Here is a 21,657-nt window from a genome sequence, read left to right as displayed (position 1 = left end):
AAATTTTGTCAGCAAATCATAAGGTGTAAGAATTTGTTTATTAATTTTTCTGACAGTAACACAACATGCCCCTGTTGGAATTCTCCCTTCCCCTCTGACCTGACATTTCACATGTCATGAGCATTTCTCATGACACCTCCAAAATGCCATGTTTTGCTGGAGGGATTCAGATGCATACTTTAGATTTCCACATTTGAGGTGGGTTAAAGCAGCTGTGGCTCTGTGGTCTAAATCACAGAGCCTAGGGCTTGCTGATCAGAAGGTCAGCAGTTTGAATCCCTGCGACAGGGTGAGCTCCCGTTGCTCTTTCCCAGCTCCTGCCAACCTAGCAGTTTGAAAGCACCTCAAAGTGCAAGTAGATAAATAGGTACCACTCTGACGGGAAGGTAAACGGCGTTTCTGTGTGCTGCTCTGGTTCGCCAGAAGCAGTTTAGTCATGCTGGCCACATGACCCGGAAAAACTGTCTGCAGACAAACGTCGGCTCCCTCGGCCTATAGAGCAACCCCAGAGTTGTCCGTGCCAGGACTTAACTGTCAGGGGTCCTTTACCTTTACCTTTTTAAAGCACTCTAGCACAATAAATCAACATAGGAAACTTTTTTTTTTTGTAGTGATGGGAAAATGCATTGAAAAGTTTGGGATGGAGGAATGGATGAACGATTAACAGGGATACATATAAACACCCTCAAGAAAATCTGGATGAATGCTCAATAAATCAGTTACAGTGGTACCTCTGGTTACGTACTTAATTTGTTCCGGAGGTCCATTCTTAACCTGAAACTGTTCTTAACCTGAAGTGCCAGTTTAGCTAATGGGGCCTCCTGCTGCTGCTGCTGCGTGGCCGCCGTGTGATTTCTGTTCTCATCCTGAAGCAAAGTTCTTAACCTGAGGTACTATTTCTGGGTTAGCGGAGTCTGTAACCTGAAGTATATGTAACCTGAATCGTATGTAACCCGAGGTACCACTGTATTGACAAACTAGAACTTACTTTAATTGCTGTACTAAAGATGCAGGCAAAAGATCTCCACTCTTATTCTACCAATAGCCATACATTTTCCCATATGATCTTAGATAGTTACTATATCTTGGGTTCAACCCACCTCATGGGACTGTTATGAGAATAAAAGGGAGTGAACTACCCCAAGGTCTTTGGATTACATGGAATAATGAAATTAATTTTAGCTTTAACAGTGGTTCCTGCCTAAAGTTACCAGATTTTTTTCAATGAGTCCTGGGACACTTTTCAGCTTCAGTTGAAGGGGATGGATTTTGTCAGGGGACTGATTGGTAAATCCGGGGATGTCCGGTAACCTGACTCCAACCACCTGCTTCCATTTATACAAAACTAGAGAAAGATGGGGAGGTTTTGCCTCCCTGGCTACCACAGACTCATTGGGGAGGAATGGTGTGGTATAAATTCATTGAATAAATAAAAATAAATAAACCTACTCTTAATGCCTAGACTCCTACAAGTGCTTGGGTACACTTATACTATCATAGTTTGGCTAAGGCATGCAACCAAAGCAGAATATTTTAATTGTCCTCGTCAAAGAAATAACTAAATTCCTCATCTATTGTCAGATAACCTTGTAGTCATTTGACTGAATCTTCCTGAATTTGTAGCATATGGACCATTGTATCAAAGCCAGAGGGAGCTAATCTAAAACATTTTCATCCCACATATTCTGCTTCTATTTCTTCTGTGGGTTGTTTAAAGTTTAAAGCTAAATGCACATAAAATGCTGTGTTTGAATACATTGCATTTAAAATGCTGTAAAGGGAAGAGGTTCTGCTATGGCAAAAGCTTCAGAGAACACCGGCATTTTACCGTTTCAATGAGCTAAAAACCAACTGAGGACTTATTGCCGGAAACAGGAGCTTACAGGAAACTGAAACATGAGAAGTCTCTATGTGTGCTTGTTGGGGGTGGCTAGCAGCAGCAGCAGCCATGGCAGAACAACTGCACATCTATGAACAAGCTTAGGATCTCTCTCCAGGACCAGAGAGAGGAAGGTTTACTGAAGTACTTAAAGGCCTCCACCGCTTGTTTGCAACCTGTTACTTTGCTATTTTGTAACATTCATCTTATTGTCAGTAGTATTTAAGACTGTTCTGCAGTAAAGCTTTGAAGCTCATGGTGGAGAGAATTTGTCTGAGGTGAGTGATAAGGAACTACGAACTCCCAGTTGCATGCATCCAGGTTTTCAAGCGAGAATTGCCACTGGCATTTGAGTTACTCATGCCCCCCGAATTTCAAACTTTGTGGAAACACCAACAGAATGAATACCTTGAATACTATTCTAGATAATGCCCAACAGAAAGGAGCAGGGAACAACCGTAAGTTAGGAACAGAGCAGCGTGTGAAGAAGAACAAAACAAGCCAACAAAAATAGCTGTACATTTTTTCTTGCAGGAAAAAAAAAGCAGTTTAAAGGGGGCAGTTTAGAGCTGAAAACAACCAAAGGGGAACAGATTAAGTAACTTATTAAGTAACCTCTCCTTCTTCTGCTCAGACGTGAAGACTGCCCAAGCTGGTTGAGATTAAAACCCAAACGAAAACCCAAAAGGAAGTCATCACAAAGCTCCATGTAACTCTGTCTTGGCCCTTCTAGCCATAATGAGATATTTCAGGAAACATGATCTGTACACTTCCAATCACAATCACATGTACACACCAGCAGCTTAAAACTCAGCAAGATTGTTTCCCCTGCCATGCTTCGAGTCACTTTTCCGTGTACACACCTGAGTGGGGTGTTTAGAAAGAGAAGGGTTAAGGTGATAAGAGTTGATTCCAAGAGAAGAGAGGCAAATGGCAGAGAAGGAAATGGCTAGAGTAGATGCTGTTCCAGCCATTATCAGACTGCATAGGACAGCTGTTTGATGGGTCCTCTACACTCATTGCATTAGAAAGAATGACAACCATTCTTCTGAGCTCCGAAAACCATCAAAATGGAAGAGGAAAAACCTGGGAGTGCCGCTGCTGTTTTACAACGTGAAATCCAGCCTGGAAACACTACTTCAATTCCCCCCACTTTGTTGCCCTGAATTCCAACGGCCCTTACAACATCCCATTTCTCATATGGATAGGATTCTTCTGCATGGCTATCATCCAGATTGGTACACACTGCTCAGGAAAGCCCTCTTGCTTTTCCTGTCTCAGGATGGTGAGGCCGCTCTTTTCAATAAGACTACTGAGGATGTTCAGATCTCGGATGACACTGCTGTCCAATGGATCGAGGACACAGCCCTCCCGTGCCACGTTGTCCTTCAGAATAATAATGCCGTTTTCCTTCAAACCATCCTGGCAGCGAATGAAAAACCCCAGTAAATCCTTATCTGTCAGGTTTCCTGCAGGAGGTCAAAACAGAAGAGGACTATATTTTTCATAGGAACGGTGGCTTCAGCCTTGCAACAGTATGAAGTTCTTTAAGGTGTAGATGCAATATTTATTATTGCAAATTTTCTGCAACATTGCCACAAGAGACAGAATAGGGGCAAAGTAATTATTTTTTTGGGAGGGAGCACTGCCTTACATCTCTGATTTCTGAAATGAAAGCAAGGGGCAAGCTAGTTATCAGAGGAGTAGATTGCAACCCCCTCCCCCTGCTTAGCATCATCCAGGAATGTCTAACAAATAACTATACTTAATATTCTGCAAACTCCACAACTGCTTCACTGTGGCACACTTTGGTTAGGGACGCATGGACATGTAAATTCTGGTCCATCCCAGATCTCAGATGAAATGGGACTAAGAAATTATGAGGTGATTCAAGGTTTGCAACTATTCTGTTGTTGTCGTCGTCCCCATTTTTCATTTAAAAACTTCTAAAATAGGATATCCAGTGACCCACATTCTAAGCAGCTGGTTTGCAGGGTTCCTTGCCGCTACATATTTTGAACGCTCAAAGAGCAAGTCCCCTTTGGAGGAATGAGTCTCGATGGCATTCTGTTGCTCTCCAGAGGAATTGGACAGAAAAAGCAAGGCTGTCCTCATGCAAAAGACTGCTTCACAGTTCAAGGATGCATTCCAAGAAGACAAATACATTGGAGGTGGGTCCAGAAAAGGGTTGTCAAGAGGTGTGACGCAGAGAGAGAAACATGGAGGGCACTATTGGACCACATCCCTGTGCTGTAAGCACTGACTACCCAGGGAGTTTTGTTAGGAAAATGGGACGGTGCCTTATACCAAGTGCACTGAGTTGGATCTTCTAGATATAAACCCTTGTTCAGTAGGCCTTGGTTCTCTACCTGCAGCCTGAGATGCAGTGTGTGGCCATGGTCTGTACAAGGTATGAGGAAAGATGGAGAGAGGTAGCCAGAGGATATTTGGTCCACTGACGCCTAGGGCTTATTCACACCTATGTTTGCACCACCTCTTGCCCAGTGAAAGCTGCCCTTCCTCTCTTTTAAATCGGAACCAGTGAATAATAATAATAATAATAATAATAATAATAATAATAATAATAATAATAATAATTTATTATTTGTACCCTGCCCATCTGGCTGGGTTTCCCCAGGCACTCTGGGCAGCTTCCAACAAAGATTAAAAATACATTAGAATGTCACACATTAAAAACTTCCCTGAACAGGGCTGCCTTCAGATGTCTTCTAAATGTTAGGTAGTTGTTTATCTCTTTGACATCTGATGAGAGGGCATTCCACAGGGCAGGCGCCACTACCAAGAAGGCCCACTGCCTGGTTCCCTGTAGCTTTGCTTCTTGCAATGAGGGAACCGCCAGAAGGACCTTGGACCTCAGCGTCCGGGCAGAACGCTGGGGGTGGAGACGCTCCTTCAGGTATACAGGGAACCAGGCAGAGGGCCTTCTCAGCAGTGGCGCCCGCCCTGTGGAACGCCCTCCCATCAGATGTCAAAGAAATAAACAACTATATGACATTTAGAAGAGATCTGAAGGCAGCCCTATTTAGGGAAGTTTTTAATGACGGATGTTTAAATGTATTTTTAATCTTTTGTTGTAAGCCACCCAGAGTAGGGTAGAAATAAATTATTGTCATTTATTATTATTATTATTAGTGCTGAATCAGAACAAACGGTGACAGATTGCCATTTTTTTTCCTATTCAGCACTAAAGAACATGTTTTTAGGGGGAAAGCAGCGAAGCAGAGACAAAAGTGCTCCTACCCACGCTTAGAAAGCAGACAACGAGACAAGCAGAAAACCACTTTGACCCATGCTTTCTAGGTACAGGAAGAGCAGAAGCGTGGACAGCCCCTCACTGCTGCATATCCTGTCTCACTCGCAAAGATGACCAGTTATGTGCCCTCCCCATAGCTTCTCTTGCTCACTCGTTTTTACATGGGAGACCAGATGGCAGAACTGACCTGAAACCCACTGGATCCAGATGACGTCGTATTTTCTAGGCGTTGGCGTGAACTCCTGGAGGCTGCAGCAATAGTACATGTCGACTTTTTCTCCCTGACCCTGCAGGTAGTTCTGAGCTTCTGTCAGAAAAACATCCATCATGTCCACCAGCTCCACGTGCTTGAATAAGGGAAGGAGGACATGTTTGCTCACCCTCCCTATTCCTGAGCCGCAGTCAAGAGCGAAGTCGGTGCCCGCTTTGCCAGGCCCCTGCGGAGAGCATGAAAAACAATGCTTGAGTCCCCTGGCCTCTCACATTCATTACCTCAGTAAACCTTACGGAAATCTTGCAAGGCCAGTCTTGTCCTTCTGTTATCGTTGAAAGAGGCAAGGAAGAGAAACAGCGGATTGCCCAAAGCATTCACACCAGATACAAAACCCTTTCCTTTTTTAAAAAATAAACAAACAAATAGTTTATAACCGAAAAGCAAAAAGCAAAGGCAAAAAGAAACAGGATACAGACAACGTATCCCAGGGGTCAGCAAACCTTTTCAGCAGGGGGCCGGTCCACTGTCCCTAAGACCTTGCTGGGGGCCAGACTATATTTTGATTTTTTAAAAACAAATGAATGAATTCCTATGCCCCACAAATAACCCAGAGATGCATTTTAAATAAAAGGACACCTGCTACTCATGTAAAAACATGCTGATTCCCGGACCATCGAAGGGCCGGATTTAGAAGGCACTTGGGCCGGATCCGGCCCCCGGGCCTTAGTTTGCCTACCCATGACGTATCTCCCCTGACTTCCCTCCCCCCACCTTTTATGGATCCTTATGTTATTATTTTCCCTCTGCTTCTTCTCAAAAATTCCAATTATTATAAAGCCTTAATCAATCCGTAATTCAGTTTTTTTACTACAAGGTTTCTGCCAATCCCACTAATGTGTGTAATTGTTTGCAATGATTTTTCAAATGCATTCTATACTTTCCCCATGCCTTATTCAAGGGGGCTGAAACCCTTTCCGCCCCCTATAGCTGCCCCCATTGACCCTGTGGGGATATATAGAATAACAACAGATTCACATGGAAATGACTTCCCTGTTGCTCCATGATACCCCAGGAGCAATGAAGTTAAAGTTCCCTCCGAACCATTGGCGCCACATATATAGGAGCTATCGTAGGGCAGAGTTTGGCTCTAAATAGTCTCCCTCTAACATTACTAATAGTTGTAAATCATGTCAGGTGCCCATATGCCATTTCTACTTGGGCTGTGCTTCAGTGATTAATTCAGCAGATTATTAAGGTCAAACCAGGGGCAAACAGACAGTGTCATAGCTATAAATATCCCTGGTTGCAGAGAGTAATTGTAGAATGAGCTCAGTGGGCATTTTGCCCCTTCCCACTTTGCTCTGCCAATGGCGCTGTCCTCAACATAAGCAAGCAACACAATTTAATTTACTTTTTTTAGAAGGAGAAGAAGAGAGTCCTTAGTTCTCGCGCAGATGTCATGGGAACAGATGTCAAATCCTCAGGCAGGTATAAAAAAGGTAAAGGACCCCTGACAGTTAAGTCCAGTTGCAGATGACTCTGGGGTTGTGGCGCTCATCTCGCTTTACAGGCCAAGGGAGCCAACGTTTGTCCGCAGACAGTTTTTCCGGGTCATGTGGCCAGCATGACTAAGCCGCTTCTGGCAAACCAGAGCAATGCACTGAAACACTGTTTACCTTCCCGCCGGAGTGGTACCTATTTATCTACTTGCAATTTTTTGGCGTGAGTTCGAACTTCTAGGTATAACAGGTGGTTTTCATGCCAGAGGCAACAATTGTCGAAACGACCGGCTGTATTGAATGTCTACTATCACCTTTAGGACAAGATCCCATTTTAGAAGTACACAAAGTCTCTAACTCAGGAGTGGCTAGCCTGTTAAATCTTAAGAGCTGCACACCAGCCGAAAGTGGGTGTACGCACTTTGCATGCACACACTTATGGAGAATACACACGGACGCCACCTCCTCAGCTGCTTTGTGCTGCAAGCACAGCAGCGGGAATCATTCAGTGTGAATCCTACCAAATTCAAGTTGTTGCAGTACGATAAAACACCATATGAACAAATGGAAAGCAATTTTTAAAAACCAGTCAAAACTCACAAAAATCACATGACAATGGCTACAGCTACAAAGACCCTCAGCAATTTTCAAGGAGTCAATGAAGGGAGAGGGAGACGTTTGGTAAACTCTGATTTCGCCTATTCCCACATGGTTCCACACTTCCAATTATATTCACATAGCAGAGCATTTTGTATAACATCCTATGAAACATTCTATGATGAATTTCAGAGACACAAGAAATTTCAGGTGTTATGAATACAACTGAATAGGCATGTGAATCCATCTGAATAACAGAGCATGTGGAGTCATTTTAATTTACACTTAAGCACACTCATTGAATAGACAGTGTTGGGAATGGGAGTTCAGCTTTCATTTACATTTTTACTTTTTTTCATTTACATTTATGATATGCAGTATAGAGTTGAGACTCTGGGAAACTGGGAAGGGATTTAAGGCAGGGCAGAAGCACCAGTTGCCGTTGTTATTTTAAATTCACAGAATCATAGATTTGTAGCCACCTATTTCAGCCATGAAATCTTTACCAGAAGTTTGCACTTCCTTGGTCCCCATTCATTTAGGGTAGCTCTCAGTCATATTTTCCTTGAACCTTATGCCAAGCTCCAAAAATACAGACAACACCAATTCCAATAATGAATTAAGAATTAACTCATTCCTGGTGCTTATGGTTCATGTTACTGTGCGAGAGACCATCCATAGATTGCACGCACCCATGCTTTATGTCACAAGTTTCAAAGAGAAACTGCTGACAGTTTTGGAGACAGAACTTTATTAAAACTTAGAAGAAGAAGAAGAAGAAGAGTTTGGATTTGATATCCCGCCTTTCACTCCCTTTAAGGAGTCTCAAAGCGGCTAACATTAGAGCTAAACTCACATACAAACCTGGCATGTAGGTTGTACACAGGAAAGGAAGGTCAGTCTGAACTGAGCACCCACCCTTCTCTAACAGAGAATCGTGGTAATTATATTTCGTATTTATATAGCACATTCTAATTCACAAAGTTCTTCAAGTATGTTATCTTTTTGTAAACATCGCTGCAGTGTAGGTGAGGAATGGAGGAGAAATTTGATTTAGTTCTCATTTAATAATAATAATAATAATAATAATAATAATAATAATAATAATAATATATTTTATTTACACCCCGCCCTCCCCAGCCGAAGTGAGGCTCAGGGCGGCTAACAACAATAAAATAATACAACATTCCGAAATCATTTCATTATAAAATTAATTCAAATCAAATTGATGGCAACCATTGGGCTAGAGTTCTGTGCAGATTGCCAAAGGAGGGAGTCAGGCTGTGCCCTGGCCAAAGGCCTGGTGGAACAGCTCTGTCTTGCAGGCCCTGCAGAAAGATGTCAAGTCCCGCAGGGCCCTAGTCTCTTGTGACAGAGCATTCCACCAAGTTGGGGCCAGTACTGAAAAGGCCCTGGCCCTAGTTGAGACCAGTCTAACCACCTTGCGGCTTGGGACCTCCAAAGTGTTGTTATTTGTGGACCTTAAGGTCCTCCACGGGGCATACCACGAGAGGCGGTCCCGTAGATACGTGGTTCCTAGGCCGCATAGGGCTTTAAAGGTTAAAACCAGCACCTTAAACCTGATCCTGTACTCCACCGGGAGCCAGTGCAGCTGGTATAGCACTGGGTAAATGTGATTTAAAGGCGAATCTACCTAATTTGCACTTTCTGATACAATGTGTGGGCCAAAACACAACCGTCCTTCAATATTTGCACTTCTCTGAATCTTTGTAGTGCAGTTCTCTGGCCAGGCAATGTGTAAAAAAAAAATGCACACGCTAGGGTGAAGTGTGTTAGTTAAAATAACATACAAGCATGCACATTAAGGAAAATTGCTTTGTGAAAATGTATATAGTAGACAAAATTGCACACAAATGTGTATATTGGAGAAATCCACACAAAATTGCTAATGAATTCTCCCCATCCCCACTCCATAAACTGATGTGGGAATGTGGAGAACTGAACTGAAAACTAGAAAAACGAGAAACTCAGAGAAACAGAAATTGGCCAACACATCCATCCATCCATCCCTAAAGGTAAGGTAAAGATAAAGGGACCCATGACCATTAGATCCAGTTGTGACCGACTCTGGGGTTGCGGCGCTCATCTCACTTTATTGGCCGAGGGAGCCGGCGTACAGCTTCCGGGTCATGTGGCCAGCATGACTAAGCCACTTCTGGAAAACCAGAGCAGCGCACGGAAACACCGTTTACCTTCCCGCTGGGGCGGTACCTATTTATCTACTTGCACTTGATGTGCTTTCGAACTGCTAGGTGGGCAGGAGCAGGGACCGAGCAACAGGAGCTCACCCCGTCGTGGGGATTCGAACCGCCGACCTTCTGATCAGCAAGTCCTAGGCTCTGTGGTTTAACCCACAGCGCCACCCGCGTCCCTTCCCTAAAGGTAGGTGTGAATTATTACCCCTATCTCACTGACTGGGTAGTTGAAGCTGAGTCTAAGGCTTGCTTAAGGTCACATAGCAAATTCCTGGCAGCAGCAAGATTAATAAAAACCATTGGCTTCCTGGCTCGGTCACTTGGTCCCTATGCTAGCTCTTACCTTGAGCCTGAACTGGAGTCTATGTGTGAGAAGGCTGCACTCATGAAAGCCATCCATATTTTATGGCTCTCCTGCATGCACAGCCTTATGCGCTGGTGCCAGATGTGACTTGGCTCTAAGGAATCACGAAATGACAACACAGCATGAAAACGAAATCTAAATACGTAAATGAGTAGCTCTTTGGAATTTCGGGTTGATTAAATTCGTAACTTTTTGCTGTACAAGCAACCATATAAATGTGACTGCTTTCAAGTCACTGAATGAACAGTTTGATCATTGCTAAAAGTCGCAGTGAACACGGTGACTGAGTGAAAGGATTAAGTACCACTTGAGAGCTGTTTAAGATAACCAAACAGCCCTGAAGTGGAATTTATTACACTTAATCCTTGTTCTGGCTCCAGCGCCACTGAGGAGTTACAAACCTCTACAACTAAATTACTATTATTATTTCAGATATTTCTGATTGATATTGTAGATTAGGACCTTTTGACATCTTCTCAGAAAAGTTTTGTTACTTTCAAGCGACTAACTTTTTTATATTGCTACATGCCACCCCTGCCTCTGAGCAGTGTTGGATTTCAGGGGTTCCAGACACATAGGCAGGGCTTATTTTTCCCTTTGGGAGTAAGGCACAGCAGAGACTGTGGTGTGTGGCCCTCCAAATATTGCCGAGCATATTATGCATTCCTGGCTGAGGCTAATGCAAGTCGAGAGCCCATCAACATTGAGGGGGGCACATTTCCATGCTTCTCTGCCAGACAACTGGAGGATTTCGATACTGTCATCTGTGTACATGGTTTCAGTTGTCATTTTCAAAATCGCCTTTATATTTAACATGGATTGATTTCTATTCTGCAGTGTATTTCTAATTGGTTTTATATTTGGTTTGCTTAAATGTCTTTTATTGGTTTCGTACATTGCTTTGGGGGCTAATTTTTTGCAGAAAGGCAATTGAGAACTGTAATAAAATACATAAATAAATCAACTGGTTGTCTGAGATACATCTTTCCAGTCTGTTTAACTTTTCCTTAAATGAGTCCCAGGCTTAGTGGTGTGTTTTCCCCCCCAAAAGTTATTTTTCCTTCCTATAGGTCTATTCCTTCTTTAAAAATTAACCAAATACTGACAGTCAGACATCTGAGGGCAGCCGAATTATATTATTGCATTGCCACACCTGGTGGAAGGCATGAGAAACGCACCGAAGGAACATAAAACTGCTTCCCAGGAAAACGTGCAACCGGTTCAAGTCTCTGAGATAAAGAGTTGCAGATTGTCATGGCTGACCGGAACAAATGTACAAAAGCCATCACTGCTATCTTGCAAGGAGTCACTGAAATATCTTGTCATTGGAAAAATGTGATTTCCTGTCCTTACCCTCAGCAAACATGTACACAGCCAGTTAAGACCAAATTCTCCTCACCAGGGCCGACTGGATTTGAGCAACGCACTTCCAAATGCAAGTTTCACATTTGTGGGCTATTTTCCCTCAAAGACGTTTACACACACACACCGCTCAAAAAGACAAGAGGAATGTGGTCTCCATATTTCTCTTGCACAAAATGGAGGCATCACCATAAAACCAAAGGGGTTTATAACAAGAGATGTGAACTTCAAAGACAGACACAACTCACCCCTACAAAATTCTTAAGAAATTCCCTGGAGGACTCAATATCTGTGTTGGACAACTCGATGAAATCCCCCATCATGCCTTCTTCCGACGCCGGCACCTCTTTGTAGAAATGTTTGGCTCTGGCGTAGAACTGCATCTCACCATTGATGACTTCGCTTGTCAGAGCATAAAGTTTGACTGCAAAGAGACAAAAGCAATAACTGCTTGTGGACTTTCCCAGTTGTATAAACTGATTTTAAAAAAAAATATATAAAATTACTTCTTGTTAGAAGGCAGGAGAGCTGGCCCAACTCTTAGCCTCAATGAGTCAATTGCCTCAAGCGGCAGGTTGCAGAGAGCTGGGGCCGGGGGGAGGCAGATCTGGAAAGGATAGACAAGGGCGTCCTTGCATGCCTTTGCCACTTCTCTGGCTGTTGTAGCTCTAGAACCAAAAGGATCTTGCAAGGCTCCAGGTCTGGGTTAGTTCAGGTGAGGAGAAGCACTCCTTGAGGTATTGGTGTCATACCCTCCAACATTTCTCCGATGAAAATAGAGATTAACAGCTAAATAATGCTCAGATGTGGGCAAACAAGGAGTCTCAGTGCATAGAGAAGGCTCCTTGATACAGAAGCTGCCTTTTCAATCAGCTCCCTTTTCATCATGCTTGCCCTGTACAAATAACATATGCAGAAACTGCAGCTGCCCTTTTCTGTTTTGTAATTCATTCTACATTGACTGCACATACAGCTGCATTATCTTCTGGGTTTTCTCCTGCATTAACAAAAGTTGTCGTGATACATATTGTTGGAAGTGCAACAGCAGTTGTTACGTTACGTTACGGAAATATACTCGGAGTTGAGAGTGGATTTCATGCTCTTTATTCAGCTCATAGTGGTGAGGAGGAACGGAAGTTCCCCCAGAATGTCTGCCTTATATACATTATACACAATGGGCCCCACATGATTGGCTAATTCCGGGATTCTCCTGTAGGCCAATCAGGTTGAGGATTCACTTCCACCTGGAGCTGGATTGGGTGGCTCCTGTGGACCACTGTGGCTGCGGACTTAGAGCAGGACATAGTTCCAGCTAAAAGAACAGTAACCTGTAAACTAGAGGAGATGGACTTGCAGCAGAAAATGGTGTTGGGCAATGGTACCTGCTCACCTCAAAACCTTGGTTTATTACCCCTCTTAAGGCTCCCAAACTACCGTATTTTTCGCCCTATAGGACGCACTTTTTCCCCTCCAAAAATGAAGGGGAAATGTGTGTGCATCCTATGGGGCGAATGCAGGCTTTCCTGGGCTTCTTGCAGCTCCGCGCCACCCTCCCGATCCCGGCGCGAAGCTGCGCGGAGCTCCGGAGGGTGGCGCGGAGCGTGCCTGTGCTCCAGGGCTTCTTGCAGCTCTGCGCCACCCTCCCGATCCGGCGCGAAGCTGCGCAGGGCTCTGGAGGGTGGCGCGGAGCTGCCTGCGCTCCAGGGCTTCTTGCAGCTCCACGCCACCCTCCCGATCCCGGCGCGAAGCTGCGCGGGGCTCCGGAGGGCGGCGCGGAGCTGCCTGCGCTCCAGGGCTTCTTGCAGCTCCACGCCACCCTCCCGATCCCGGCGCGAAGCTGCGCGGGGCTCCGGAGGGCGGCGCGGAGCTGCCTGCGCTCCAGGGCTTCTTGCAGCTCCGCGCCACCCTCCCGATCCCGGCGCGAAGCTGCGCGGGGCTCCGGAGGGCGGCGCGGAGCTGCCTGCGCTCCAGGGCTTCTTGCAGCTCCGCGCCACCCTCCCGATCCCGGCGCGAAGCTGCGCAGGGCTCTGGAGGGTGGCGCGGAGCTGCAAGAAGCCCTGGAGCACAGGCACCTCCGCGCCACCCTCCCGATCCCGGCGCGAAGCTGCGCAGGGCTCTGGAGGGTGGCGCGGAGCTGCAAGAAGCCCTGGAGCACAGGCACCTCCGCGCCACCCTCCCGATCCCGGCGCGAAGCTGCGCAGGGCTCTGGAGGGTGGCGCGGAGCTGCCTGCGCTCCAGGGCTTCTTGCAGCTCCACGCCACCCTCCCGATCCCGGCGCGAAGCTGCGCGGGGCTCCGGAGGGCGGCGCGGAGCTGCCTGCGCTCCAGGGCTTCTTGCAGCTCCGCGCCACCCTCCCGATCCCGGCGCGAAGCTGCGCGGGGCTCCGGAGGGCGGCGCGGAGCTGCCTGCGCTCCAGGGCTTCTTGCAGCTCCGCGCCACCCTCCCGATCCCGGCGCGAAGCTGCGCGGAGCTCCGGAGGGTGGCGCGGAGCGTGCCTGTGCTCCAGGGCTTCTTGCAGCTCCGCGCCACCCTCCCGATCCGGCGCGAAGCTGCGCAGGGCTCTGGAGGGTGGCGCGGAGCTGCCTGTGCTCCAGGGCTTCTTACAGCTCCGCGCCACCCTCCCGATCCCGGCGCGAAGCTGCGCGGAGCTCCGGAGGGTGGCGCGGAGCTGCCTGCGCTCCAGGGCTTCCTGCAGCTCCGTGCCACCCCCCGGATCCCGGCAAGAGGTCCTGCGGGGTCGCAAGGCTTGCAGGCAGCAGCCTGCAGCCCATAAGCTCGGGGGATAGCAGGGAGGCGCAGCGCCGCCACCCCGCTATTCCCTGACCTGATCTGAAGGCTGGGGGGGGAGCAAGCTTGCTTCTCCCCCCCGCCAGCCCCACAAGCTCGGGGGACAGCGGGGCAAGCCGCTGCCCCACGGAGGCTAGAGATGCTGTCCCTGAAGGCAGAAGAGGGAGATGGAGCGCTCTGTCTCTCTCTTCTAGCTTGGGGATGGCTGCGCAAACCTGGGGGGGAAATAAATTTTTTTTCCTTGATTTCCCCCCCAAAAAACTTGGTGCGTCCTATGGGCCGGTGCGTCCTATAGGGCGAAAAATACGGTATTTGAATTCCTTAACTTCTTCGGCTCATAGATATGCCTTTATAAAGGCAAGATTCAACGCCTTCCCATCGAACGTGCTGAGAAATAGATTTTCCAATGGACAGGTATCGCTCTTATGTGATTGTAATTGTTTGGCACCGGAATCGTTGCATCACATAATCTTTGATTGTGCTTCTCACTCATCGGCCAGGAGCAAGTTTCGTGATCCATATCTAAAGGGAATCATCGATGATTCGAATGGAGCCAAACTGAGATATCTACTAAATGATGAAGACCCCCTAAGATCACTTACGGTTGCCAGATTCTTGATCAGTGTCCTATCCCTAAAGAAGAAAAACGGACTCCTGTGCGGCTCGGATAACCCTTTTAAACCATGATATATGTTTTAGGATGTTTTAGGATGTAACTAGGTGATATCACCACTGATGTCTTTTATTAATTTATGAGCAGAGGGCGATGTTTATGTTGCAAATTTATTGTAATGTATGGTGTTGGTCTTTTGCTTTTTTTGCTTTGGTTCTTGTCTGTTTTTGTAAGCTTTTAGCTGTTTTAAATTTGGAGGTTTAAGTATATATATGTTGGTGGGAAACTGTCGTGTGACGGGCCAATGGCCGTAATAAATAAAATATCAATGTGGCTGCGGACGTAGAAGTGGACGGTACCAGTGCCACTTCCAGCCATTTGGTTTAGGAGTCCACCACTATGAAGAATGTTTTCCCCTAAAAGGGGCCAGCAAAGTCCACATGCAGGCGTGACCATGGTGCTCAGGCGGACTCCCAGGACTGGACTGGGGCTCTGGGTGGGATTCTTGGCAGGCTTGGCAATGTTTGACCCAGGCCTCTATCTCGCTATCAATCCCCGACCACCACACATAACACCTGGAGAGGGCCTTCATTCTCACTACTCCTGGGTGTGTCTCATGTAGGGCTGTGAGGACCCTTTTGCGGAGGGGATGGGAACGACGACCATGCTTCCCCATAACAGGCACCCCTTGTGGGCCGACAGTTCATGTTTACGGGTTGTATAGCCTGCGAATTCTGGCCCGGTGGCTCCTGTGGACCAATCAGACTGCTGCATTCTGAATCCTATTGTTCTAGGACCAATCAGACTGCTGCATTCTGAATCCTATTGTTCTAGGACCAATCAGACTGCTGCATTTTGGATCCTATTCAACTCAGTTCATAACAGTTACGTTATGTTATATGGGTGAATTTCGTTGTTGGTGAGTCAGCTAACCAAGAGGAAAGGGTAGATGTGTTGTTTGGTAGAGTGGCAAAGTGGTCTGATCTTCACTGAGGTAGCATGTACCCTGATTGGCTATGTAGTTTTGAGGGAATTTCCCCTCTGTGTTTTGGTTGTATGTCTCCCTGCTTTGTACAAGGTTTAAAGTAAGAAAGAGAAAGCCTCGCTGTTCCTTTCTCCTCAAATTGCATTCTTTTGTGTTCAGTTTCCTCAGTAAAGTGTTATCAGGATTCCTTTTCTCTCTGGCCTCCCTCTGCATTATTCAAGTGATTTTGCTAACACATACATTGTGAGAAAGCCAACTGCGCTCTTAATTGGTCATTTATAATTTTATTTTCTTTAACGTTTGCTACTGACAGCAAATCCAGAAGTGTGGGACTGCACAGTTTAACAATGACGACGTCCCTTGCAAGCATCAAGAAAACGTAATGGGAATAATTCACAGCAAGGCAGACTGTGAGAATAGGGCTCTTAAGTTTCATCTAAACAACATGCCTGGGCTGTTGCTCCTTCCAACAAAAGCAATGTTCCCAGCCCTCCTTGTCATCACCTGCTTAAGACAACTGCTGAGCGGATACGATTAAACCTTTAATCCATTACACATTTATGTTATGCCTGAGAGATGTATGCTGCAAGTGAGTGCTGAACTCAGCACGGGTCAGACCTGGGATGGTTTTTACACCCCCTGGTGATTTATTTTTGCATCCTCTGCCTCAAACAATTTTGCAAATGGAAACAAACAATGGAGGATGATCCCCTGGTTGTGATGACTGGGCTATAACAGTTGGTGTGCAATTCTGGGAGCTTCTCTTTCTGTCTCCTGACACATATATAGCCATATATGACCTGCAGAAAGGAAATAGCATCTGATATATTTTATCTGTATCTTGAGTACCATTCCAGTGGAGTGGGTGTAGTAGCCTGCAGCACAGCTGTAAAACCCTCAAAGGCAGGCGAGAGAAAGTTGTGGAAGTGGTATGATAGAGACAGGGACGCGGGTGGCGCTGTGGGTTAAACCACAGAGCCTAGGACTTGCCATCAGAAAGTCGGCGGTTCGAATCCCTGTGACGGGGATCCCTGTTGCTCGGTCCCTGCTCCTGCCAACCTAGCAGTTCGAAAGCAGATCAAAAGTACAAGTCGATAAATAGGTACCGCTCCAGCGGGAAGGTAAACGGCGTTTCCGTGCGCTGCTCTGGTTCTCCAGAAGCGGCTTAGTCATGCTGGCTACATGACCTGGAAGCTGTACACCAGCTCCCTTGGCCAATAAAGCGAGATGAGCGCCGCAACCCCAGAGTCGGTCACGACTGGACCTAATGGTCAGGGGTCCTTAATGATAGAGACACGATTGCGGCTCATTTATTTTCTGCCGCCTTTGCCTCCACTCAAACAGGCTTCACGGGTTTGTAAGCACTACCAAAAAACGCTGCAAAACTTGTTTACAGAAATTGACAGTGGGATAGGTGCGCAATGGACAGCAATCACTCTGCCGTGCCACTTTGCAGGTGTAGATAGAGCATTGTAAAAGCAGTTGTGTCAGATTTTTGCCCATGGCATAGACCAGGGGTAGGCAAACTAAGGCCCGTGGGCCGGATGCGGCCCAATTGCCTTCTCAATCCGGCTCGCAGACAGTCCGGGAATCAGCATGTTTTTACATGAGGAGGATGTGTCTTTTTATTTAAAATGCATCTCTGGGTTATTTGTGGGGCATAGGAATTAATTCATTCCCCCCCCCCAAAAAAAATATATAGTCCAGCCCACAACATGGTCTGAGGGATGGTGGACTGGCCCGTGGCTGAAAAAAGTTGCTGTACCCTGGCATAGACCATGGGTAGGCAAACTAAGGCCCGGGGGCCGGATCCAGCCCATCACCTTCTAAATCCAGCCCACGGATGGTCCGGGAATCAGTGTGTTTTTACATGAGTAGAATGTGTCCTTTTATTAAAATGCATCTCTGGGTTATTTGTGGGGCATAGGAATTCGTTCATTCCCTCCCCCCCAGATATAGGCTGGCTGCCCACAAGGTCTGAGGGACATTGGACCGGCCCCCTGCTGAAAAAGTTTGCTGACATAGCATCTCAACTTATGTTACACATGAACATACCATGATAATCATTTACTGGACCAGGGAGCTGCTTCTGATACCCAGATGCAGTGTCAAGTCTAGACATGCCCCACATTTCCCTGATAGGCTGCTCATCTTATAAAGGACGTGGGTGGCGCTGTGGCCTAAACCACTGAGCCTCTTGGGCTTGCTGATCAGGAGATTGGCAGTTCGAATCCCCGCAACGTGGTGAGCTCCCGTTGCTCTGCCCTTGCTCCTGCCAACCTAGCAGTTCGAAAGCACGCCAGAACAAGTAGATAAATAGGTACCACTGTGGCGGAAATGTAAACAGTGTTTCCATGCATTCTGGTTTCCATCACGGTGTTCCGTTGCACCAGAAGTGGTTCAGTCATGCTGTCCACATGATCCGGAAAGCTTTCTGTGGACAAACACTGGCTCCCTCGGTCTGAAAGTGAGATGACCACCGCAACCCCATAGTCGCCTTTGACTGGATTTAACTGTCCAGGGGTCCTTTACCTTTTACCGCCTTATAAAATCATTTTAAAAGCAACACATGCTCATTTATTTTGTACATATATGTTTCTCTTTCAAACAAAAAATAAACGTGGTTTGTTTGTTTGTTTGTTTTTTAAAAGGCTGCAAAAGTACCCTAGAAGTTGGCGATATCGTAACCCTCAGCCAATACTAGCATGCCCACGACATGCAGATTTCTGCTGACACGAAAAAGGAGACATGCTGTAAACCTGCAGAACACACACTCACCCCCCCCCACCTGCTTCAAAGCTCATCCCAGAACAAAAAAAGTAAGTGGATTTGGAGGACAGTGACAAGGTTGTCCACCGTTCGCAAAGTGACATGTCTGCCTTCAAATTGAGACAACTACCCCCAGTCTCCATCCCAGCTGAATACAAATCTGGTGTTCTAGTTATTGTTGGAAATTGTTTGGTATACGAAGTTTCTCCTTTGCTTGCTTCATGATTGCTGCATGAATGACAGTTCTGTGCTGACTGTGCTTCAGATATTTAAGAGGTATGTGACAGCTATTGCAACCAAGCGTCTGTGTGTTTAGCTTCACAAGATCTTGCACCACAGGGGTTCGCTCTGCAAATGTGTTAAGCATTTTTACTGGACAATGCATCTTAGTCCTTCTCCCTAATGTAAGGAAAAGGAACTTTAATGCTGTTTGCAGAGCAAGGTACAGGATGTAGTAGGTACCACTAGAACAGTGGTGTGTGTCCATGCAAACTGGGGGTCCCAAATGGGATATAATAATAAATAATAATAAATTTTTATTTATACCCCGCCCTTCCCGGTTCAGAAAACCATGCTCAGGGCGGCTAACAACAAATTAAAAACACTTAATTGATGCAACAAAAAACAGCATAAAATACAGTATAAAACTTGAATAACAATAAATTCAGAATTCAAAAATCAATTCAGGGGGAAAATCCATCCAATAAACATTAGATGATCACCAGGGCTAGCTGGCTAAATTAGTCCTATTTGGGCCAGCGAGGAGACCAGGGAGAATTAGCTGTGTGATCCCCGAGTGGGTAATCTTCATAAAAAGGGGAGGGAGAAGGAAGGAAGGGGAATAAAAGATCAGGCTAAGTTCAAATTGAAAGCCAGGTGGAATAGCTCTTTATTACAGGCCCTGCAGAAGGAAGTTAAATCCTGCAGGGCCCTGGTCTCTACTAAATTCCCTTTTTTCTGTGTACAGTCATACCTCTGGTTACGTCCGCTTCATGTTACGCTCTTTCAGGTCCCGCGGCGACCCGGAAGTACCGGAAAGGGTTACTTCCGGGTTTCGCCGCTCGTGTATGTGCAGACACGCAAAATGACGTCACGTGCATGCACAGAAGTGGCAAATCATGACCTCCGCATGTGCAGATGCGCCGCTGCGGGTTGCGCTCTTTTCATGTTGCAAATGGGCCTCCGGAACAGATCCCATTCTCAACCAGAGGTACCACTGTATATTGTAATGTTTTACTGTTGCTTTGGCCATCGGATGAGACGGATAAAGTTTTATCTTAGTCTTAGTCTTCTCCCACTGCTGCTGGTCTCACACATTCCCTTTGCTCTAGTAGCAGTTTGCCCTATGTACATTAGCAGATCTTAAAAGCGAGCAACATACAAGTGAATTTCAAACGCAAGACACAGCAGAATCATAGAATTGTTGAGTGGGAAGAGACCCTGACGACTGCTCTCTGCAAATTCTATTTTCTTCCTGGAGTTACTCACTGACCTGGTCCATATGACACACTATGGCAAATCATGGTTTAGCATGAATATGTGGGCAAGGAGGTCCCCAGGGAGGAAACAGAGTCTTTGCTTCTCCTGATGCTGCGCTGTTGCCAGCTAAGTCATGGTTTGGCATAGTGTTTTATCCAAACCTGGGCTTGTGGTCTGTCTTGCATGAGACAAGCCATGAGCTGTAACCAAAGTTTGTTCTGTTTGTCTGAAGGAGGCAAACTACAAGCCCAGATTCAGATGACATTTGACGCCAAACCATGGCTTAGCTCATACCACCATAAGGGCTGGAGAAGCTCAGCAACTGCAATCTCCTCTCTGGGGACCTGCAGGCTTGCGGTATATTCGCTCTAAGCCAAGAGTTTGACTTTGGGCCTGTCCACACATCCCATGCATAGAAAACATGGGTCTGAGCGATTTTCTGCTCGCCCCGTGCTTTCTAGACTTGTTTCCGATTAGTTTTTCCTTTGCTGCTTTCCAATGGTAAAAAAATGTTTTTTAGTGCTAAATCAGAACATACAGTCATCTGCAGAAGACCCAGTTGCTGTTTGTTCTGATTCAGTGCTAAACTGCTGGCTTTCCTGGGGGGAAATAACAAGGCAAAGAAAACCATGGACGGGCCCTTAGTGTTATGTGTGAACCAACCCACTGACTCATAGTACTAGCTAAAGCAGACTGTACCCATAACTTTCTAACACAACCTGCAACTATAGGGGCATGCAAGAGACAGAAGCAGGCAGGCAGGCAGGGGAAAGGGAACCTGGTAAAACCTTGGTGATGGATTCTGGGGGTAGTTCAATATCAATTTTTAATCTGCAACCAGGCCATTAACAACTGGTTGGTGGCACTGATTAATGGAGCTCACAGATACTTCCTTCAGCAATAATTAAACATTTGGAGATGTACTGCCAAGATTTATTTTGCTAGTTGACTACCATCCGTATCACATTTAAAGATGACTGCAAATCAGTATTTCAAGAGCGAATAAATTGATTAATTTCACATCTCTGAAAAATTTTCAGCCAGAGGTCCAAAACCCTGCTCTTCTTTTCAGAAGCCGAGCATACCCTGCCAAGCCACTCAACACTGCTGCTACCTTTCAGCTTACTCACCCAGAGGCAGCCGCTCCAGAAGGTAGAGGTAACTCTGGAAAAAATCGTTCCGAATTGCCTTGTGGAGGATGAAGGACATGCTGTGTCGACAGAGTTCCTCATCTGTCTTGTGCCAGCGTGATTTAAAGGCTAAATGGGCCCCCATATACTCCATGCTATTCAGGACTTTCTGGAGGAAATTGCCTGGCTGCCAAGTGGGACCTCTCTGCTCTCTCAGAGGGCTCCGGTGGTGTCATTTAAACCACGTCCATCTCTGTCATTCTATATGTGGCTGTCTGTCTGTCTGCCTGCCTGCCGGAGTCTCCTGACACTTGCTCAGAATAATCCCTTAAGTGTCATGCTCTTGCACTAGCAGGTGCTGGGAAGTGATAAAAAGCCAGATTGCTTAGACAGGGGAAAAGTATATCTGCTCTTAGATAGGTCACTTTACCTCCCATCTTAAAACTCGTTAGCTTCTTCTTGAAAGGGACAGAAACATTGTCCCATGGC

The 21,657-nt window shown here is 46.3% G+C and overlaps 1 protein-coding gene across 1 annotated transcript; it reads right to left on the bottom strand.

The window, feature by feature from the left end:
• Positions 1–438: 438 nt before the first annotated feature.
• Positions 439–21,423, bottom strand: NTMT2 (N-terminal Xaa-Pro-Lys N-methyltransferase 2). Its single transcript, XM_081194517.1, has 4 exons — positions 21,169–21,423; positions 11,654–11,829; positions 5,341–5,590; positions 439–3,348 (listed from the first exon to the last, which is right to left on the bottom strand). The coding sequence occupies exons 1-4, from the start codon at positions 21,320–21,322 to the stop codon at positions 3,059–3,061; spliced, it is 870 nt and encodes a 289-aa protein (XP_081050643.1). The 5' UTR covers positions 21,323–21,423; the 3' UTR covers positions 439–3,058.
• Between the last annotated feature and the right edge of the window lie 234 nt (positions 21,424–21,657).

The sequence above is a fragment of the Podarcis bocagei genome, assembly GCF_964188305.1.
Source record: "Podarcis bocagei genome assembly, chromosome: 5".
Classification (NCBI taxonomy): domain Eukaryota; kingdom Metazoa; phylum Chordata; class Lepidosauria; order Squamata; family Lacertidae; genus Podarcis; species Podarcis bocagei.
This window is presented reverse-complemented; position numbering and strand designations above follow the sequence as displayed.

What these genes read in the sequence shown, in the direction of transcription:
- NTMT2 (XM_081194517.1), bottom strand. Translation starts at nt 21,322, where the DNA reads ATGGAGTATATGGGGGCCCATTTAGCCTTTAAATCACGCTGGCACAAG. An exon ending in TCTGGAGCGGCTGCCTCTGG is followed by an intron (nt 11,830 to 21,168) that starts GTGAGTAAGCTG and finishes GTCTCTTTGCAG; the next exon opens with TCAAACTTTATGCTCTGACA. An exon ending in TTCTTAAGAATTTTGTAGGG is followed by an intron (nt 5,591 to 11,653) that starts GTGAGTTGTGTC and finishes TGCTCTCCGCAG; the next exon opens with GGGCCTGGCAAAGCGGGCAC.